This window comes from Dromaius novaehollandiae, chromosome 3, assembly GCF_036370855.1.
Source record: "Dromaius novaehollandiae isolate bDroNov1 chromosome 3, bDroNov1.hap1, whole genome shotgun sequence".
NCBI lineage: Eukaryota > Metazoa > Chordata > Aves > Casuariiformes > Dromaiidae > Dromaius > Dromaius novaehollandiae.
In genome coordinates, this window is record NC_088100.1 from 8,724,355 (window position 1) to 8,745,180 (window position 20,826).

Genomic DNA, 20,826 nt, shown 5'->3' on the forward strand with positions numbered 1-20,826 from the left:
GGTCTATAAGATACTGATATCTGTGTTACAGGCCAGGATGGCCTGGGATGGTACTTTCTTAAAACATGAAGTGGTAAGTCTGGGAAGAAAGTAAGTTAAGCATTAACCAAGTTTTGTTGGCTAAATGTGGGTGAAAACCAGAAGTCGCTAGGTTATTGCTTTTGTTGATACAAGTACTTTCAATTATGTCCTTGAAGGGCCTGTTCTGCTGTATCTGTCAATAAAATGCTGTTGTTCTTTCCTAAATCTCACTGGTTGGTTGGAAGCATCAGTGTTTTTTTCTTTTTTCTTTTCTTTTTTTTTTTTTTTTTAATATTGTGACAGAAGACCATTTTTTTAAATAAGAAATTGTAATGTTTCAATCGGAGCTTTGCTTTGTTTGCATACTTTGGATAAGGCAGCCAAACTATTTCCTGCATTTACTGGTTTTGATGCAGTGCGAAAGCAGGACATCTCAGAGATCCTGGGAGGAGATCTTCTGCAATGCTTTGTGGCTGCTGTGTCATGCTTAATAACGGCAATGAAACCCAACATGCACAACTATGGAAAGACCTATAATTTATATTTATAATTTATATAACATATATATAATTTGTAATTATATTTGAGTAGTACTGCATGAGAGAGAGTTTAGCTACGCTTTCTGGCTGTGGTTTATGAAGACTTGAAACATACTGAAGTGTGTAATATAGGGCTAATTCCATTTTACTTTAACATGATTTCTCACGTGCTTAATTTTAGGAATATGCCTGAGTATTTTGGCAAACTATGTGCTCTCATCCCAGATTGAGCTTGCAGGATGGACAAAATGGATGCACTAGTAAAATGCGTGTACTTAAGTACAAATCATTGATATGATAAATGACATCTTATAGCAAAGGCAGGCTGAAGAGCCAAAATAAGAAGATCTTTAAAAATTAAACTTTCCTATTCATGTATGCAATTCAGGGCATGTTAATTAATGTTTCCTTGAAAAGGCTTTTATTCCCCTTCTGTGTTTTCTATATCCATCTTTGGAGTTGACCTGAGAGTAAACCCATTTCCGAATAGGGGAATTATTTCTCTATGTAAGTTTACCTGTGCCTGTTTCGTTTCAGATTGCTGCTTCTGTTGTTACTGAAAATCTCTTGCACAATCTGGGGAAAGATTATATGAGCTCCTGAAAAGTTATGGGAGCGGGTTGTTGGTCATCATCAATAAAACAGTGAAACTGACTGTAGAAGCCACTATCAAATCTACAAAGTAGCTGGAGAAAGTGATTTTTTTTTTCCCTTCAAATCTTATAGTTCTCAGCAAGGATTATTTGTAACAATAAATATACATTCCAAGTGAAACTACCATTTTTTACAGCAATTTGACTGTATCTTTAGATAGCTTTTAAAACTAAAAGGTTAAAGGCAAATTTATTCTCAACGTAGTGGTTAAACTATCTGCTTACATATGGGAAGGAAATTCTGAAGTACAGTCATACTCCTCTGAGCTTCTGTGATTTAATTCTCAATACCTGTACCTGCATACTGCTTATATCTTCAAAGCGCCTTAATAAACGCTGATCTTTGTAACTAGGTGTGAGATTGGCAAGCACAGATTTAGGACTTAATACCCCATAAATCAAAGCAACCTACAAATACCGAGAACATGATGGGGGTACTCAACAAAGGAGTTTATTTCAAAATGGAAGAATATTTGTTAATCGCTGTTAAGTATTGTCTGTCATTTTCAAGTATGAGCTCTTGGCTGCAACTTCTCTAATTTTGCAAAAATACGAGCAGTCTGCATCATTGCTTGAATTTGAATGTAGAAGTTCCCATTTTTCCCAACCTTTTCCTTAGTCTTCTGAGTTGTCTCATTAGTGCTCTTGAAAGGGATATTAATAACAGCATTAATTTGAATGGTCTTCCTTCTGTATTATTTGTAGATTATATTGCAAAAGTGCCTCCAAATCTCTTTCACACTGGTACCATGCTGTGTCTCACTGCAAACAGACTAGTGGAAACACTACCCTCTTTCTGAAAAAAGGTGATAGTCTGATTTGTAAAAAGCATAGAAAGGATGCATAAGAAATAGCAAAAATGAAGAAGTAATGGAGCAAAGGCAATGAAAAAAGGATCACAGGGCCTTATTGCTTCAAGTTGAGTTGCATAATATGGGGAGAAAGCATTGGTGATGAGATGAGGCTAGTTTAAGAAGCTGTGATTCCTCTTCATATTGACTCGTTGCAGAAGTGCATATGTTTGAGGTCTTGCTACAAGGCTAGGTTGCTGAAGTGGTCTAAGTTTCAAACAAAAATGCTCATTTTTTTTTTCCAAGCCAGATCGTATCAGCACAGTGAACATCAGTACACAGATGGGTATGAGTGGAAGTTTGCAGTGATGGTTATTCTGTAGCTGGTTTAATCTCTGAAAATGTCTTTGAATTTGCAATGGACATAAATTGAAATGACAGGTTCTGACTGGATACAAGGAATAAAGTCCTTTTTGCTGCTAGGGCAGTTATGCATTGGTACAGGACACCGGTGGAGGTTGTGTGGTCTGCATCCATTGATGTTTTCAAGGCCTGACTGGATAAAAGCCCTAAGCAAGCTGGTCTGCCTTCCTAGCTGACCCTGTTTTAGGCAGGAGGTTGGACTAGGGACCTGCTGAGGTCCCTTCCGACCTGAATTATGTCATGATTCTGTGATTCCATGAATTGCACTTTCATTTGTTTCATTGTGTGATGATTTTAAATTGCTGATAGGGATAGAAAGGGAAGATAGCAGCCACCAAGTTCCACATTTCGCAGCAAAGATAAGAACAACTGAGTTCTGTATTATTGCTTAGCTGTTTTCTTTTAATGTTGTATCTACAAATGGATCTTCGTGAAGTATGTTCAGCAGGAAAGACTAGCAAGTCTGTCTTGTTTCCATAATCTGGAGTAGGAGTGCTGCACAAAATTTCATGTTCACTCACTGGACCTTAGCGCTCACATTGAAATTGGTGGGCATTTTACTTATTCCTTTAAATGTGAACACATTTGGTTGCCTCAAGTTAGAGCATATTCTAATATCTGTTTATTTACTGAGGGTTACCTGTGCATTAAAAGTGTCTTTCTTTCCTTATAATTCAGTTCGAATAAGGAGAAAATCAAGGCGGCGTTCACAGTGGGGCAAAGGAATTATTAAAAAGAGGAAAGTCAATAATTTAAAGAGAGATGAAGATGATGCGAAGTTTGCTGATGATGAAAATCATGGTGAGGACAGTAAATTGCTGGAAAATGGAGAGCTAGAGATAAGCACTGACTGCATTGAGGAGAATGGGGAGGAAACAGGAGATCTCTCTATGACAAATGATGAATCCTCTTGTGATATTATGGATATAGATGCAGAGCAGAGGCTTAACAATGGGACATCAGGAAAAGAAAACAATTTTGCATCAACAGAAGAAGAGAGCTCGAATGAATCGCTGTTAATAACTGACAGTGTTACTCTGAATGCTGAAAAGGACTTAAGGAAGGACTCTACATCAGAAGGGGACTGTGTAAATGGAGAGACATCTGTGCACAACATAGAGAGTATACCTGTTCCAGTATGTCACAACAGTAAAATGGAATCAATTGATGTTGTTTCACTCTGTGACAACAGTGACGGATCTAGTAACAGGCGAAAAGCTTCGTCTGAAGATCAGCCAAAGGAGAAACCAGAAGCTTCCAGCGAAAGTCAAGGAGCTGATTTAGTGAAAGCTGAGGTACCACACTGCAGCAATAATGAGAAAACACTACAGAGCACAGATGTTGAGACTAAAGATGCTGAACCTGATAAAGAAGGTATAGCTTATGTTTTCAGTTTTCCAGTTATTACCTTATTGTCCAAGTAAATAATTATGAATATTTTTTAATTATAGCATCTGAGAATATCACTTGAACTGCAGTCTGTTTATTTGGATCTTTATATATTTACACATTTAATTCTCCGAAGATAAAATACACTCTACCCTTGACTTGCCCTAATGTTATCTTAGGCAAATAAGTTTACCACCATACCATCCTCTGTTCATTTTTGTATGCTTTATGGAAAATACTGTAAATACTGAGATAACATTATTTAGACAGTAATTGAAGGTTTTAAAATTATTATCAGTACAGTTACATACCTGTATGATGTATGTTTTGATCTAGGGATTTATGATAAAAGCATCATTGACATTGGATCGGAAACCATAGAAATACAGAATGTATTTATTTAAGACTTCCTTATAAAAAGTTTGGAATGTTTTGTTAAAATCTAGTTTAACTCATAGCAAAAAACATTGTTTGTCTAATGGAGTAGGTATCTGACTCTGGCGTTTACAGTCAACATGCTAACAGTGCAGCAAAAAGATAAGGAGAAGGAAAATCCTGGTGGTGCATGAAAGAAGGGGCCATGTCCTTTGAAGAAAAGAGATATAGTTTCCTCAGGGAAGAAAGTAAAAGCTTTATGCATGATTGCTTTTTTAATTAGCTTTTCAGAATTATGTAAAAGAATGAAATCTTTACTTCAAAAATTAGTGCTGAGATTTACAAAATAAATGAGCTTTCATGAGAGATCTGAATTACAAGAACATCGCTATTACATATACATGCTGACTGTATGTGTACATATCCCTAAGGGTAAGATGCATAGTGGAAGAAAGGTCCTAGGAATAACAGAGGATGAATATGATGTATGTTAGAGCCATTACATATTTAAATTTACCAGCTGAATTTTGGATACATTGAGGATGATTATAGTAACAAAAAAAGGCGTTTTAAGTTGAGGAAGAGAAAACCAGTGAATAAGTGTAGAGATGGAGTCGGGTGATATTTTAAAAATAATTTGTTTTCCAAAACAGGTTTGGACAGCAGCTTTAATATAGAGGTGGAAATAAATAGAAATGTGTCACCAAAGCATGAAGTTTCACTGGTAGAAGAGATGCTGGCATTACTGTGGCCATGAAGACAGGGGATGTTTTAGAAGGAAAGATGAGGATTTTGTTTCACTTGGGAAAAACAATTTTGAAAGTTAGCTTAGCATCTGAACTTCCCTTAGAAGCATTGTCATTCAGTGTTGCTAAGTAGAAATGATATAGCAGAAAAACACTTTCAATTTACTACTGGCATTTCAGAATTCAGTTTTAAAATTAACCAGTTTTATGGGTGACTTCTGAACTGCTTCCCCCCCCCCCCCCCCCCCCCCCCATAAACCTTTAGGATCCTGTGGGATTGAATAATGTGCACTAGTGGAATCATCATGCTTGCTCAGTTTAAAAAAAATTAGCAAAATCAAAGCAAAATGAAGAAAACCTGTTCATTTTGTGGCAATTTCTCATGAGAGTTTCAATAAGCCTTTGGAGGCAGATATGCTGTATGATAGGCTTCAAAATAAAGGGTGTTTTGGACTTGTAAATACAATTACTTTTATTTTAAATACCACATTTATAATAGTCTGAAGAGCAATTTTATCTTCCTGCCTTTGGGAGGGAAAAAAAACCTACAATGAGATTCTCTAGCAAATAGTAAAAATTGGAATTGTGACTTTGGGGTATTTTATAAAGATTAAATAAATTATTTCCATGATTTAAACTAGCATCGTGAGAATACCCTCTTCATCAGTATCTAAGCCAACGTTTACAAATCTTGGGAAAGAAATGACCCGCGAGAGAATCACACCTGTAGAACAGATTACAGGCAGGCCGTTGCTTCCTCTGCTTGTGGAGGATGATCTTCTAGTAAAGAGTAGAGTAGTTGTCATTTTTATTTTGTTATTATTTTAGTGAGGACGTGCAATGTAAAGGAGGAGGCTGCTCAAGACATAGTGTAAATTTGGGACCAAATGATCCTCATTTCTATGGGCAGCTGAAAGGATTTGGTACCAAAAAGGCAGGAAATGTCTTATGGGGAAGGATAAAGTCTGATCTCATCCTTAATGTTTTCCAGGACTAGAGGAGATTTTGATTTTTTTTTTAAACAAACAAACAAACAAAAAACACTCTTGTGATGAGTTTACAGAGAGAGGAAAACTTAGATAAATGAAACTGTAAGGACTTAGGTGTGGTCCATTCAGGTGAAGCGTGTGCTCATGGAGGAGTTTGATATTCCTACGTGAGATACAGATGCTTGTGCAAGTCTCAAAGTCCCTTCAGGAAAATAATGTAAAGTTTAGTTACTAAAGAGTTGAAAGGTGGGACATACATTTCCTTATGCTATTTTATATGCTAGTGCCACCTGGGAATTTTAGTAGTAGAGGAGAGTTTATCCTATGCTGGGTGTAGTTACTATGGAAATTTATTCTCTCAGTCTGCAAGTTTAGATGGGAATCAGTGAACTGACCAACTGACTTGAACCGTGAGGGAATGTGGGGACATAAAGTGAAAACAGCTCTGTCAGAAATCTACTTGAGAGCTGTAAAAGCTTTTATTAAAAAATAAATACAAATCCTTTAAAACTAATGTAGTTCACTAGGAATCCCCAGGAAGTTTTCAATCTCCATATGTTTGGATTTTCTTCTGTGTCAGGCTGTATGCTACTGAATCCACATAAGTGGTATCTTTTGCTTGATTTGTGCAAAGATTTCAAAATTATAGAAAATAGAAAATTATGCTAATTGAATTTAAAGTGGACATAAGCATGTGTTAGTGTATGTAAATGAGTTGTCTTCAGCATCCTTTCTTATATATCAACAAAGGTCTTGGTGATAGAAGATCAGTCACTGTTTTAAATTTTCACAACCAAAGTAATGATTAGTGATCAATAAATATATGATAATAAATATAAATATATTAATAAATATCTTAATTTTTTAAAAAAAGTGGAAATAGAAAGCTAAAGGTCTGTGGTTTCTTAGGGACTCTGTCTCAAAGAAAATGAGTCTCAAAACTATGAGTGAGTTATGAACAGATTCAAGTCATCCTGGACTGTTAAGATCAGTTCTCAATTTTTATCGTCTGCTTGAATGGTTTGGGGAAGGTCTTTTTAGATGTTTTTGTGAAATGGTTTCCTTATATAGGAAGTTCTTTGTGAGCTTCAATAAACCCAGAACAGAAATCTTAAGGAATTCATAGGTTGGTTGTTTTATTCTAGGGTTTTTTTCCCTGAATTGTCCTTTAGATTTTGCTAGTTGTTTTTGCCATGCTGATACTTATTTTTCAAACTACAGGTATATCCAAAAGTAAGAAAACTCGAAAAGTCACTATGGAACAGTCAAAACCTACAAGTTTGGAGCAGGTCCCAGAGGAGCCATCAGATCCCTTACCCTCTGTAGTTGTTGACCATGACAGATTAAAGGTGAAAGAACTAAATTAATTCAGCTGTTAAGACCCCATGAAAAGTGCTTTTCTCTTCTATTATGAAGCAAAATTTCTTTTATTTTTGATTGCAAAATGTTATTTTGGCAGCAGTAACTTCTGAAGATGATTTGTTGGTGTGTGCGTGTGTTGCATAAAAAAGTTAGTAAAATTACTGAATCCTTATTGTCCCATCATTACTGTGATCTTTACAAATACAGTAACGTTACAGCAGTCCACTATTTTAATTGTAGTTTGTGCAGATATCCTTGTGTGTTAATTGGACATGACAGTTAAGGAGACACTGCTGAGTGCCTTGTAATTAGCAGTTAACATCATCTTCTCTCTTCCCATGTACAAGTACTTATTGGAAAGAACTGTTAGTGAATTGGAAAGCAAACTGGAAGTTGTCTCTATGTTTTGGGGGTCATAGGTTGAACCTCCTGCCACTTAATTTTGTTTCACTTTTATCTCAATTTGAGCCAAGTTACAACAGCATTTGCTGTAATCTGTTGTAGAAACTAGCTTGTCTTACTATAAAATTTAGATCTAACTTACTGGGAAATGCATATAATCCCTTTGGAAACAACAGAAGTATTGTGATTTGAAAAAAATCTTTCACATTTAGCATGAAATGTAAGACAAGAAAAATGTGTGGGTGTCAGCAGAGAAGTAAAAGGAGACATTGAGTTAATTTGGATCAACATGGAAGCCATGGCCTACTGATAGCCAAATGCAGTCCATTTTATATGTATCCCTCTAAAATAAGGCTTTAGAAGATGATTACATTTCTGATTTGTCCTTAAAGAATAATAAAAGCAATTAAAAAAAAAAAAAAACAACTCTTAACTTTACCCTATATTGTTGTTTCAACAGAAACTGCTTGACTTGGTGGTTAAGAAAAGTGACAACCTGACTGTTGACCAACTTGAGAGATTGTATTCACTCCTCAGTCAATGCATCTACAGACATCGCAGAGATTATGACAAATCACAACTTATAGAGGTGATGTAGTACAGATTCTTTTTTTCTTTATCTGAATTTTGAGAAACTGGTTAGAATTGTTTTCCAAGAACTCTGTTAATTGATAGATTTTATTGGTGTATTAGTAGGCAGAAGTGCTAAATAGACTTTGAGAAAGATGTTTACAAAAATTAGGAAAAAAATAGTATAGTAATGGCTTCATAAACAGAGGTTGTTTCTGACAGCACTTTCCTCAGAAAAGGATTAAGATTTTAACGTAAAAGAAAGGAAGAAAAAGAGGAAAGACATGACATGAAGACATGAAGAAGCATGTGCTAGCAAAGTGATAATGGAGCAGAAGCAGGAGTTTTCAGGTGGTCATCTTGTTGCTGTCTCCGTATTGTATATTGTTACTGTCACTGAGAGTCACTTAATTTCTGTTTTCCTTTTGCAATATTGGACATACACTTAGTTGTAGCTATCTGGCATTGAATCAGTAAAAACTGATATCAGAAAGGCTTTATGGCTGGTTACTGAGTGTATCAATCTGTACTTCCCCTTCCTGGTCTTCACTGACTTAGATCATGCTACTCATTCTGGGTGTAAGTACTTAGTCTTTAAGAACTGCAGATGTAAACTGTAGCAAAATTATTTCAGCCTTCCATTCTTCTGAGGTGTGTAATTTAATTCCTGAGCCAGAAGTTCCCAAATTTGTGGTATGAATAACACTAAAGGTAAACAGGCTACTTTACAGGCACGCTTGGCCAAGAACTGCTGCTTTTCCCCTACTTGCAGTTGCTTAACTTAGCAAAAAAAGTTTATGTATCTCTGCTCCATGCAATTTGCTGATTGTGACTTTCATACGAGACCTTAAAAGCACACATACTTTCTTTAGATAGGTAAGTATACCCTGGTTGATCTTGGCAAAGTCTTTGGACAGACAGGTAGTCTTATACAACATGATGTAGCAAATTGTCTGCATTGCTGTCATCCTTTACCTCTAAAGTGTTTGCATTTCAAAGGCCTCCTGTCTACATCAGCGGTGAGCAAGTCACTTCATCACTGGCTTAGGATGATCATAACTCTGGACATGCATTGCCACCAGCATCTTTGTTCTAGCTGTAGTGTGGTTTGGATCAGCTTAGTGATCCAACTGTTAACCAACCCTGCTGAAAAAGCAACAACAATCTCTAGTTCCAGTTGGATCACTGGACACTAAATATTTTTCTGTATGAATGTTCAAATACAGAACCTGAAAGGGCTTTTGTATGGGTTAATATTTTCCAAATTTGCAAAATTTTGCACAGTATTTTTCAACCCCTTTTCATCCTATTCCTTGGCCGTCCTCACCTAAAATATGCTGAAAATTTTAAAAGCTTTTACCTAATGTAAGTAGATTTAATACATTTTTCTAGCAGGCCACCGAGACTGATCTTTGATTCTCCAAAATGTGCAGATGTGTGTTTACAGCTGGGTCACCCATAGCGTATGTGTGCAGTAAGACTTGAATTCATGCAGGGTGTCATTGCAATGCTTTCTTAGTACATACTGAGTGCATTAATTATAAAAGTGACCCTAATACACTTGGATTTTCTCATGGACTGTCATAGTGGAGCACCTTTCAGCATTAATACTTGTTTAATTAGTTTCTTCTTTTACTGTATTTTTCTGGCAGATGGCAACCAATAAACGGAAATGTCTATTTTTCTATGAATTATTTGTTCAGATTTCCCCCCAGAATCAGAGTAAATATGATTACGTAACGTAACATTATTTCTGTTTTTATATATTTACGTATAATTGCTGCTCTGTCTCTCTTGCAGGAGATGGAAAGAACAGTTCATGTGTTTGAAACATTCCTGTGAACTCGTCAAGATGGGTGGGTTTATCCTCTCTTAAACTGCTCATGGGAGAGCAGTCCTCTGAGCCATTCAGTTTCCATTTGCACCAAGTATGTGCAGAGCCTTGATCTTAAGTGCTCTCTCTTTTTCTTTCTGTTGAATTTGGTGCTATTGTCTCAGGTACCTGAAACCAACCAGCCTACAAGAACCAAACGGAACTTCATATAGTTGTATCTGATATAAATAAAGAATACAATGCCACAGCTTGGAGATTTTTGGTGCTACAGAAACTGTTCTCATTTCTGCTCTTGTTCACTCTACATGCGTTATCTTTTTGGGAAACTTCAGGCAAAGTGGAGACCAACACGAGAACTGGAAAGAGCAGATCTAAGTTGAATATTTTTAAACAGGCAACCTTTTTTAATTTTCTTTCCAATTTTTCTCTTCTCTGGGGTAATGGACAAAAAATCTGTTCTAAAGATGGCAGTGATGCATTGTGGTAGGAACCTTGAGTAACTGGATGTACAATAATTTGAAGATGAGGCTCTCTAGAACTGCCTTTAATGTGCCTTTTAGTTATTTGAGAAAGATAAGGCTAATCAGTTGGTTCGGATTATAGCAAATGGCAATGTTAGAAAGCTGTCTTCAGAATGAAGATCTCCAAAAGGATGATTTGTATTCTCTTCACTGGATGGCAACCAGTATTATGGTTATATAATGCCTGTCTTACTCTACAGAAGTAAACTAAGACACACTGAAAAAGCCACATACTTTACCAAAATGGTGAAATTCTTTTATTTCATTGGTATGTATTTGTTTTAGAAACAAGTTACACAGTGAAGCCTTCTGTGTTGCTAAAAATGAAGCATTTTCCCATCACTCGATTTGTTGTCCATTTTGAGTTCTGTGGGAAAAAAAAGTTTATTACTGGCAGGTTTCTTTCTAAAGTTCTGTGTTCGCAATGTAGCTTGGACTGTGCAATGCAGGTGAGAAGATGCTATAGTTGGTCAAAATCCTGGAGTTCAAGCTCCCTTGAAAATGTGACTTAAACTAGGCTTCTTAACTCAGTCCGTGCAAAGCGTTGTTAATGTGGCGGAGACTGGAAGACAGACTCTTGAATTGATCTGTTCAGATCACAGGTTTCTGGGTCTGAATTGTATAGTTCAAAACCTTTCCTTTCTGGAAACTGGTGAGAACGCAGTCTAGGTAGTCTCAAGAAAAAAACACATTGCAGTAAGTTTTATTGCAAGCTCAATGTTGAAATATTACCTAGGCTGATTTTTCACACTTAAGTGGAGAATGTTGTAGAAAAGTTGGCTGGTGTTACCATCTTTAACCATTCATTGTAACTGTCCCTATGTAGCTGCGGAAACGTCTTTCCAAAAATATGCAACACAGTGTGATTAGTTTTTAATTAGAGAAAACAGTCTTGGACTACTGCAGAGATACTGCGCTACCTCAGCTTTTTGTATTTTAGTTACCAACAGTGTTTATGGAGGACTTGTAATCACTCTGCTCCCATTTACAAGCTGAAGCTAAGGTACTTGTCTCCACCGCTCTGGCTAATAGTAGTATGCCACTGCAGAGAAACAACCGTGGGCCTTGGGCTACTGCAGTAATCCAAAGTGCTTTGTATTTTATGTTTAAACATAATTCTACCTTTGATCTTTCTCTCCCCTGAATGCCACTTTTTTTCTTTATCGCTAATGACAGAAAAAGGTTTCAGGTGTTCATGTACATCTAGTTACACCTTCTAAATGCAACCTGTGCAGAAACGCTGTATTTTTTAGGTGGGAAAGTGCGATTAAAAACAACAAAAACAAGCAGAAAACACATTTTAAATGAGATTCTTTGATCTCGAATTTGATTATGGGATTTTTTTCCATGTTTCATTTAGTATTTATTAGCATCATACCTGTTTGAGATATTTTTGTGTCTGGTACATTAACAGCATTTTGTATTTTGATGGAAATTGTTACAAACTTTAAGATTTGATTAAATAAAATGTAGCAGATTTTTTGTAGCAAGTTTCTGATAAAAGGGTTTTTTGCAAGTCTCAGGTTCTTGCTGCAGAATTTTTTAAAAATATTTATTCCAGTTTCACTTACTCAAAGAAGTTTTTGTTCAAGTAACAGCAGCACTTGTGGAAGATAAAACTGCATACATTTTTAAGAAGATAATAAATTTATATTAATTAAAACAGTTGAGAATTTTAGTCACCAATGAGTTTGAAAAGCAAATTTAAGCTAATGCTTAGCATTAAAAATGGTTCTAAAAGGTCACATTTCTAAAACAAAAATTTTTACTGTCAGTTGTTGATTGGAAGAAACCTTAGGAGGCAACTTTACTAATTGAGGAGCTACCATGATGTTTTAGAGAAAAGTAGCCAATTTCAGATGTTATAGTGGAAAACTTGCATAAAATAATATATCCGCCTTCCTAGCCCAAATAACCACACTTCAGTTTTGTTTTCCTTTACAGATGTCTGGTGGTTATAGAGTTAAAGCAGCTGTTAATCTATCCATGTGGTCTAAACTTGTTTACTCTTTGTATGTTTTTAATTTTTTGCCATATAGCACTGGCAAGAGTTTGTACAAATTGACCTCTCTTCCTCGTTTCTTGTTGTGAAAATTGCAAATAAACTCCTGCGTGAGTCCTCGTGCTGAGGTCAGTAAGTGTGGCCAGCCAGAAGAAAGGAGGTTTCTCTGTGGGGCTATTGGGGCTGTATTGGAGATAATGGAGTTGCTCTTGAGTGAAGTTGATGGCTATGGAGTTGATTGTATTTGCAAGCTTGAATCTCACCTGTGATTTTTTTGTTTTGTTTTGTGTCCTCTGTATTGTTACTTGATTTCCTCATATGCCAATGTATTTATAGGATTACTGTTTTTTGTAATATCCCGTCTTCCTTTTTTCTTTCTTTTTTTGTTTGTTTGTTTGTTTAAGTTGGTTGTCAGCTCTGGTTTTACCTTTCCTTTCAGTCTCTTGAATGGCAGGTCCTGCAGCTGATAGTCGTTTTGTTTTGTTTTTATTTTATTTGTAATCACAACATAAGCTTGAATTTGGGCTTGTACTTGCATCTTTTGTATCTTGTACATTGGGTTATTTAGACATTGGGGAGTCCTGTTTGGTTTCATTAACATGTGTCTACTTTGTGGATTAAGTAGACTTCCTTCATCAACTATCGTATATTTTGGATTCTATAGTTTTATTCAGAACTGTGTTTAAATTGATGTTTTGCATTTTGACTTCATTTTACATTAGTTTGGAGTAAGTTATTTAATTTTTTTGAACTTCTGGAAATTTTGAACATTTTACTGTAATTTGTAATATAACTGCTGTGAAATACTTGAATAAAGATGACAAGAAAACACAGCTTTAGCTCCTTTAAAAATGTCATTGTATTTAAATGAAATGCTACTTTATAGCTGATTTCAGTCTTTTTCTTACCAGACTTCCTTGGTTTTGCAGCTGACATATTTTACTCTGGGATCTTGCTGCTTAGTTGTTTTTGAGCAGATTAAATCTGTTTTGCTTTCAGTGTTTGGCCATTAAAGAAAAAATACACCCATGATTAATTTTGGCTGAAGTGAAATTTGCATTGTGCATTGGCAAGTAAATAACTTAGTTGTTACAAAGTTATGCTCTGTGCTTAGAAAATGTTTTATATTCAGTTGAAACACCAAGGACTGCTTGTAGCATGTCAGCATCCAATATCAGTGTTTTTCATTTGAGTATATATTTTTTTAAGAAACATTCTTTCTTTCCTATTTATGAAAGTTTTTCTTACTTTTTGTGTTTTTCTTGAAGATAAATTTCTAGAAATTGCTGTGTTTTTTCTTTTTTTTCCCCCTCCCCTGATAACTTATGCATAGGAGGACAAGCTGCTATAGGTTATGTAAGTTAAGAATCAGCCCACATCTTACTCGTATGAGAGCTCTCTTGGCAATTTCTCTGGAGCCAGCAAATGGCATGTAATTTCTGTAATGGGGAACAGAGTAGGACAAGCTGCTCCACAGATCTGGTATGATCTCTGCTGAGGTGGAGGGCACATGGCACTCTTAGTCCTTTTCCTCTTTTCCTCCCTATGTTTCTTAAATTAGAGCGCTCTTGGGCAAAAGAGTAGTTAAGTAGCTTATTTCAGGTCTGACCACAATTCTGCTTTTATATGCAGCTTTAAAAGCACAGCTAGATGTTAAATAAAAATAATATGCTGAAAATTAGTTGGGATAAAGGAGGTCATCAGCTAGAGCCTAGGTTCAGTTTATATCGACACGGTCACATCGGTTGTGCTGATCTGAGTGGCATGAAACCTGTTGCCCTGCAGATATCAGCACTGCACTTAAAACCATCCAAAGGGGTGGTTGTCTCTGAAGAAAGTGCAGGATATGAGGTCTTGCGTATCTGTGTCCATCTTTCAAGAGTGGTGATGGAACTGAGAGGACAGTGGCTGTGAAAATGGTCAGTTGTAAAAGGGACTGTACTTAACTGTATTTTGAGCTGTATATTGGGTGAGCACTGCAAAAGTGATCTTGTAAAAATACGTAGTGAAGCCTAGATGAACAGTGCTTCGAAAGTATGAATTAGCAGTAGCTTGGTTGCATCAGGTGGTGTTAATAAAGCTTCAGTAAAAGCTTGTGTAAGGCCCATGTTTGTCAGATGTTGACTGCTTAGGACTGCTTTCTCCTGCTTTTGGTTTCTACCTTGAACAAAGTTTTTACATGCGATTTCCTGTGCTTCCTTGAACTCGAAGTGCTGCCCATCCTCTGGTTCATCCTTTAAGCACTTTAGATAATTTATTTAAATAAAGAGAGATCATTTTGTTCTGTATTTCAAGTTGGGTTAAGACTGCTTTCTCCTGCTGTTGGTTTCTGCCTTGAACAAAGTTTTGGATCTGGACTTGAAGTATTTGGGGTTTAAATTAGCACTACATGAGAAAAATTCTGAAAGCCAAATCAGTAAACTTATGAACCGACTAATGAAGCCAAGCACTTCATTTTTCTTCCCCTTTTACGCATCAGTTGTGGTCATCTAACTGTTATGTAGAAATCGGGGATTATAAATTTTAAGACTAATTAATTCAGCCTCATTCCATTTCTAGGTGAGTAATTTTTTTTACAGTGTGATCATTTGCATAGAGAATATATTTCAGTTTAACCCAATGCCAGTAAATGGCTGTGACTACTACTAAATTCTGCTTATCTGAGGAATCTGTTTGACTTATGCTATATTGTGCCCTACTTTAGTAGTAGGAAAATTCTCAAGCTATTTTTAAAAATGTGATAGTTAAGATTTAAAATGGTTTTACCACTTCCAGTGGGATGCTAGTGTAAAATTGGCCATCCCTGTTAAGGCTTGCTGATGCTTGGATGCTAATTTGGGATAAAGCTGTGTTTGAGTTTCAGGTGAAAAGGGTACTCTTGAGTGACTTGTGCTCCTCACATTCAATTACTCAAGAATAGGTAATGCACAGCTTTTAGGCAGAGAGGGGATATTCCTTAGTGAGCAGCAGGTTCAGACTGCAGGAGCCCACTTCTCTGCTTTGCAAGGAGAAGGTAGACCAAACCATGAAGGTTTATTGACCAAAGCCCATTTGTATACCTATGATAGCATGGTGGAAGGTGGTCTAGGGCAGATGGAGTACAGAGGAGCAGGTTGTTCAGCATCTGTGGTTGGAGCAGCAGTGCTGCAGCCCTTAGGGTGTGTTGGCACATTGCAGACATTGAGTCGGTTCTGTTGTGGTGGACTTCTGTCCGTGTTTTGTTTTGCTTGCTTCTGTCTCAGGGCAATCCAGAAACTGGCAGAGTTTGCGGGAGAAATGTGAGAAACCCTTGAGATTGGGTGGCTACTGACAATACTCAGACCACTTGTCATCTGCTTTTTTGTGGAGCTTAATTGTATTGTGATGAATAGGAGAAAACCCCTTCCCTTCAGTGTAAAATTTGAATTGTGCTATAAGCTGGAGACATTTGACTGTGTGCCTGTATGGAAGTAGGAGTCTATAGAGGACCAAATGACTCTTCAGTTTTGGGAATCTAGATCGGAAAGAAAGAAACAGTTGGGGAAGTTTTGAGAGGGCTCCTTGTGAAATACTTCTCTAGCAAAGGAATTAAAGCAGAGACCAAAATACAGAAAATCAATTCGTCATGGAAAATATATTAAATTCAGACTAAATTAGTTTGCTAAGAAATGGAGTTACTCTGCTATTGAAAGAAAAAAATAATAATGTTGCTTTAATTAGGGAACTATTTGTGATCTCCAAAACTCCAGCTCTATTTCTGTCATAAAGATCTTGTGCTCTCTCGCTGAGGAGGTTATACCCTGGAGGATACTTTGTGTATGTAGAGCCTACCTTGAAAAACAGTGAGATCTGATTTTGGTGATAGGCAAGGGCAAATTGCCAATCTGTTTTAGGTTTCTAATGAACAGAGTTGTAAATAATTTTTTAAGTGATGCCCTGTGTGTCTCTCTGCCAGCATAAAAAGTTCAGCAAGGTGATGGGAACGTGACATGAATAGTCACATATTGTCTGTGATTATTAATGAACATCAGTTTAGTAATAAATTGCTGCTTTGTGTAGACATTTTAAGTATCAGAACTATAAGCATAGGACTACATTTTCATAAATAGGACTATATTTTCATAAAACACTGGAGATATAATGGGTTTAAAATTAATGGCTAGCCTTTATACCAGGGTTAGAGTGCTTCAGAGGCTTGCTCTAAAATTTAGTTCCAGAAGGCAGAGAGTGTTTTTTTCTTTTTTTAATTTAACTTAATTATTTTTTTGTAAAAAGCTTCCTTTTCACAAGATCTGGAGAACAACCAGGAAAGCACAAATGGAGCATAAATTTTACAGTGTTCATCTTTTCAATACATGAGAATAAATTTTGGAAACAGAGACTACTCTGTTAACTCTTGACACCTTAGGATGAATTAAGTATTTATGGATTTATCACTAAAATTCAGGTTTATTCAGAGTATAATGCCAGAAGAGAACACTGGTTTGTTCAGTCTAGTGCTGTGGGACATATGACTTAATCTCATGCATGTACAGAGTCTACTAACTTGTTTGGCTGACCCGTCTTGAAGAACGGCAGGCAGTCTTGATCTGGAGAGATAGCACATCTACCCTATTCTTTGAGCTTTTGATCACATAGTTAAGCTCACTGGCAGAAACGTGCCTTATTCCTCATTTGTGGTCTGGCTTCTATTTCCAGACACTGCTTCTTGTTTTGTCTTTCTGTTCTAAATTAAAGAGACTTTTCATATGCAGGTTGCCCCCCCTCCCCTCCGAGATACTAATGCACTGTGATCAAGTAGCCTCTCAGTCTTGTTGTTGAGCAAAATGAGCTCTTTACAGCTTTCACTGCATTTTCTCCAGCCTTTAAGTCAATTTTGTGGCTCTTTTCTGTAGTAGGTCTATTTTTCAACATCTTTTAAAACATTTGTTCATAGTGGAAATTGATGTGATATTCCAGCATTGGTCCCACCAGTGCCATATATAGAACTAAAATCACTGATTCCTACTCACTGTTCTCCTTTTTACACATCCAAAGATCAATTTAGCCCTTTTATGCTGTGAAATTGGGCAGGGAGTTCTTGTTGCTCGACTTCCCAGACTTGCAGTTTTTCATGGTGCAGTTCTCCATCCTGCACATCAGCATTCCTCATTCCCAACTCTCTGAGGGGCCACTGAGTTTTATTAGAAGAAGTTTTGTTCTAATGGTCCCAGCTAGCCAAAGGAGCCAACACAATGTGTGAGTTGTTGTAGTTATTCTGCTCTACTAATTGTCATCTTCCACAGGTTTAGGAGTAGTGATTTATGTCAGCGTTCAGGTTGTTGGAAGGAGAGGATCCTCACAAAGCCCCCACTAGAAATACTCTGATAATGCCAAATTGAGAATTACTTGAATAGGTTAGATGTTCGTCAATTAATCTGCCTATTCTTAGCCTGTTTAATATTTGCACTGTGAATGCTGTACAGTGAGCAAGTTGAAGTATTTTGTCACAAGCTGTTGAAAATCTATTACCTTATCAATCAAATGTGTAATCCTGTCACAGAATGAAATCGGGTTTATGTGATACAGCCTATTTTCTAGAATATCACGGTATTTATTCTTATCTTTTTGATTCATGATCAGTTTAGTTAGATACCATCTTTCCATTTTTGCTTGGGATTGATGTCAGGTGAATGCCTGGTAATTACCTAGTCATCTCACTTGCCCTTTCGATAATTGTCACATTATCAGCACTCCTTCTGAAATACCCCGGTGTGGCAAGTGTTATTAAAAATGAATGTCAGCAGGGCAGAGTGTTCTAGGCTTTCTTGAGATTGAGTATAAGTTAACTCCTGAATTTAAAAATCCTTATCCATTAGGGGAAGCCTAATACCCTCTTCAGGCAGTGGAAATGGAAATGATGTCTTAATCCCCACAGGATACTTCTTTCCAAATAGAAAACGAAAATGTGAGCTGTTCCCAAACCGTTAGTTTCTTGCCACATTTCCCCTCTTCATTTTGCCTTGAAAGGCTACATGTGGCATTTATATATTCCAATACGTAAACAGGCAGCTTGCAGACAAGCTGGGGATAAACTGAAGTGGGTGGAATTGAACTCTGTGTCAAGAAGTAATGGAACGCTGCATTCAGTGGACATGAAGGTAAATAACTTATTAAAAGACAATCTTTTTAAATGGAAACTGAGTGGCTGCAGAAATTCCAGTGGGCTTTAAAAACTTGGCTTGCTTTGCCAGGGCTGATTAGTTTTACCTGTGCGGAGGGCGGCGCTGCTGGTAGAGCACAATGTTCGTTATACTCCTAAGACTCGAAGCGTTCAGTGCATCGCCTCCACAGTTCGGTTCACCGATCCTTACTCCGGCATCATACACCAGCCCAAGGACGTTGTAGTACAAATTAAGAACTGTTGTGTTTGACTAAGTTCCCCAAATGTGTAGAGGTATTGCTTCCTTTCTAACTGTAAGAGCTATTATTTTTAAAAACCTTTATTTTTTACGGGGTGGGAAGAAGGGATGGCCTGAAGCTTTTGTAGGAGTGTCATTGGTGACTTCTCATGTCTTTGTGGCTGTAGATATGTAAAGGCCACTGATGCTGGACAGTGGCAGAAGTGCGTGTATTGCCTGTAGTCCTAGGCATGGCATTAAGCAGACTTGGGCTTAGCTGAAGTTGTCGCAATAATTGCTGATTCTGCATTAATTACTTTGCTTGCAAGCTAGGTGCCGAAGTTGTCTGTCAAGCTATTAAAAAAACCTGAGTTACCAGTGCTGTTCTCTGGACAGGTTGTGAAAGAGCTCGATACCATTGCCAGTGTGAAACCTGCTGTGTGAGATCTGGGATGTGAACTCTGAAGGAAAAGAGTGTGCTGGTCAAAAGTAACAGATGATGAAATTAAAAACAGCAGGCAGCCTTTCAAACCCTTATTTTATAGACTGCCACTAATAAAAAATTCAGAGGTTGACTTGGCTTGATGACAGCACTGGAGCTTCCTTCTCCTAGGTATTAACTGAGCCAAAACATTTAATTCTGTGTGTAAAGCTAGTACTGATAGCAAATAGAATTTGCTGAGATAAAATTAGGATTTGTTACTCTTTAAGAAATCCACTAGCAAAACGGGAATTACTAAAAGTAGTGCATGTTACCAAAAGAAAAACACCCATGACTAGCTTAGTGCAAGGGGACAGTTGTTTTCCAAGGTAGCCTGCCACTTTCTTTTTGTTTCCTATCTCCAGGAGTTGGCAGCTGTTATTGGTCTGCTTTTCATACTTGCAGAGAGACTTAATTTCTGTTGCTCAGCACAGCTCGGCGAAGGAATCTAGCTGCATGTTTCTTCTGGCCAGGATGGCAGCTCTTGCGTGCTTGAATTCAAACCTCAGCGAGTGTTTAATCATGCCTCAAACAGATTGGCTTTTCAGAGGAAACACGGTGTTTCTGCTCTGGTATCGCTGTCCAGCTTAATGTAATGAGTGATGGAAACACTGTGCCCGAGACACATCCATCTGCTTCCCTCAAGACTGTTTTCTTTCTGGCTTTCCCTGCAGTCTGAAGTTGTCAACCCAAAGCACTCACCGATGACCGGGCTTTGCTGCCACCTTTCCATACATGCTGGCATCTCTGTACCAGCTGAAAGCCTGTTTTGGCTCATGTTTTTTAGCAGACTTTTGAAAGGGGAGGAAGGTGTTAAGGGGTTAGCTTAAGGGTCTCATCCAATCTAAGAAGCTTCTATTAGCACGAAAAGTTGTAAAAATGTCGAAGGGGATACAGAGTCAGTATCTTTTTAGGGAGCTGGCACAGGTTGCAATCTGCTGGTCCCTGTTACTAGAATACTAAATCACCTTTTCCAGGTTTTGGTGGGGGAAGCCCTGTGGTTCCAGGAGCACTTTTCCCTTGCATTAGAGAAAGCAGAATAAAGCTTTGGGATCAGTTCCAATTTTGGGGGAAATTCTTCACTAGGATCAGGGTGGCTAAGTACCTGAAGTGGTTTGTGCGTTTGCTGCCATTACTGATTAGACGCAAGGGTACCTGTGAAGCCAGGCAGAGGCTGCAGGCTCCAGCTCCTCTCCCAGCTCATCCTTGCGGTTGCTGAGAGCGGCTGCCCCTGCTAGTGTTTAACGAACAGCGTTTAATGAACGCTGCAGTTGGGTTGCTCCGAGTGCACGGCGCTAAGCTCAGTCTGACCACCTAGATGCAATTAATTAAAAGACTGAAGTTTTTTTGGTACAGTCCATTTACTACT

General features: G+C 37.4%; 1 protein-coding gene across 5 annotated transcripts in view; it reads left to right on the plus strand.

Moving 5' to 3' along the window:
• The window catches only part of ATAD2B (ATPase family AAA domain containing 2B), an 83,134-nt gene extending 69,684 nt beyond the window's left edge, over positions 1 to 13,450 (plus strand). For 4 of the 5 annotated variants that reach the window (XM_064508348.1, XM_064508351.1, XM_064508350.1 and 1 more), the window contains exons 25-28: positions 3,106 to 3,801; positions 7,148 to 7,275; positions 8,151 to 8,279; positions 10,061 to 13,450. In XM_064508348.1, coding sequence (XP_064364418.1) covers positions 3,106 to 3,801; positions 7,148 to 7,275; positions 8,151 to 8,279; positions 10,061 to 10,102 — 995 coding nt within the window. In that variant the 3' untranslated portion in view covers positions 10,103 to 13,450. The remainder of the gene's footprint in view (positions 1 to 3,105; positions 3,802 to 7,147; positions 7,276 to 8,150; positions 8,280 to 10,060) is intronic. The other variant, XM_064508349.1, reaches the window with a different exon arrangement.
• Positions 13,451 to 20,826: the final 7,376 nt, after the last annotated feature.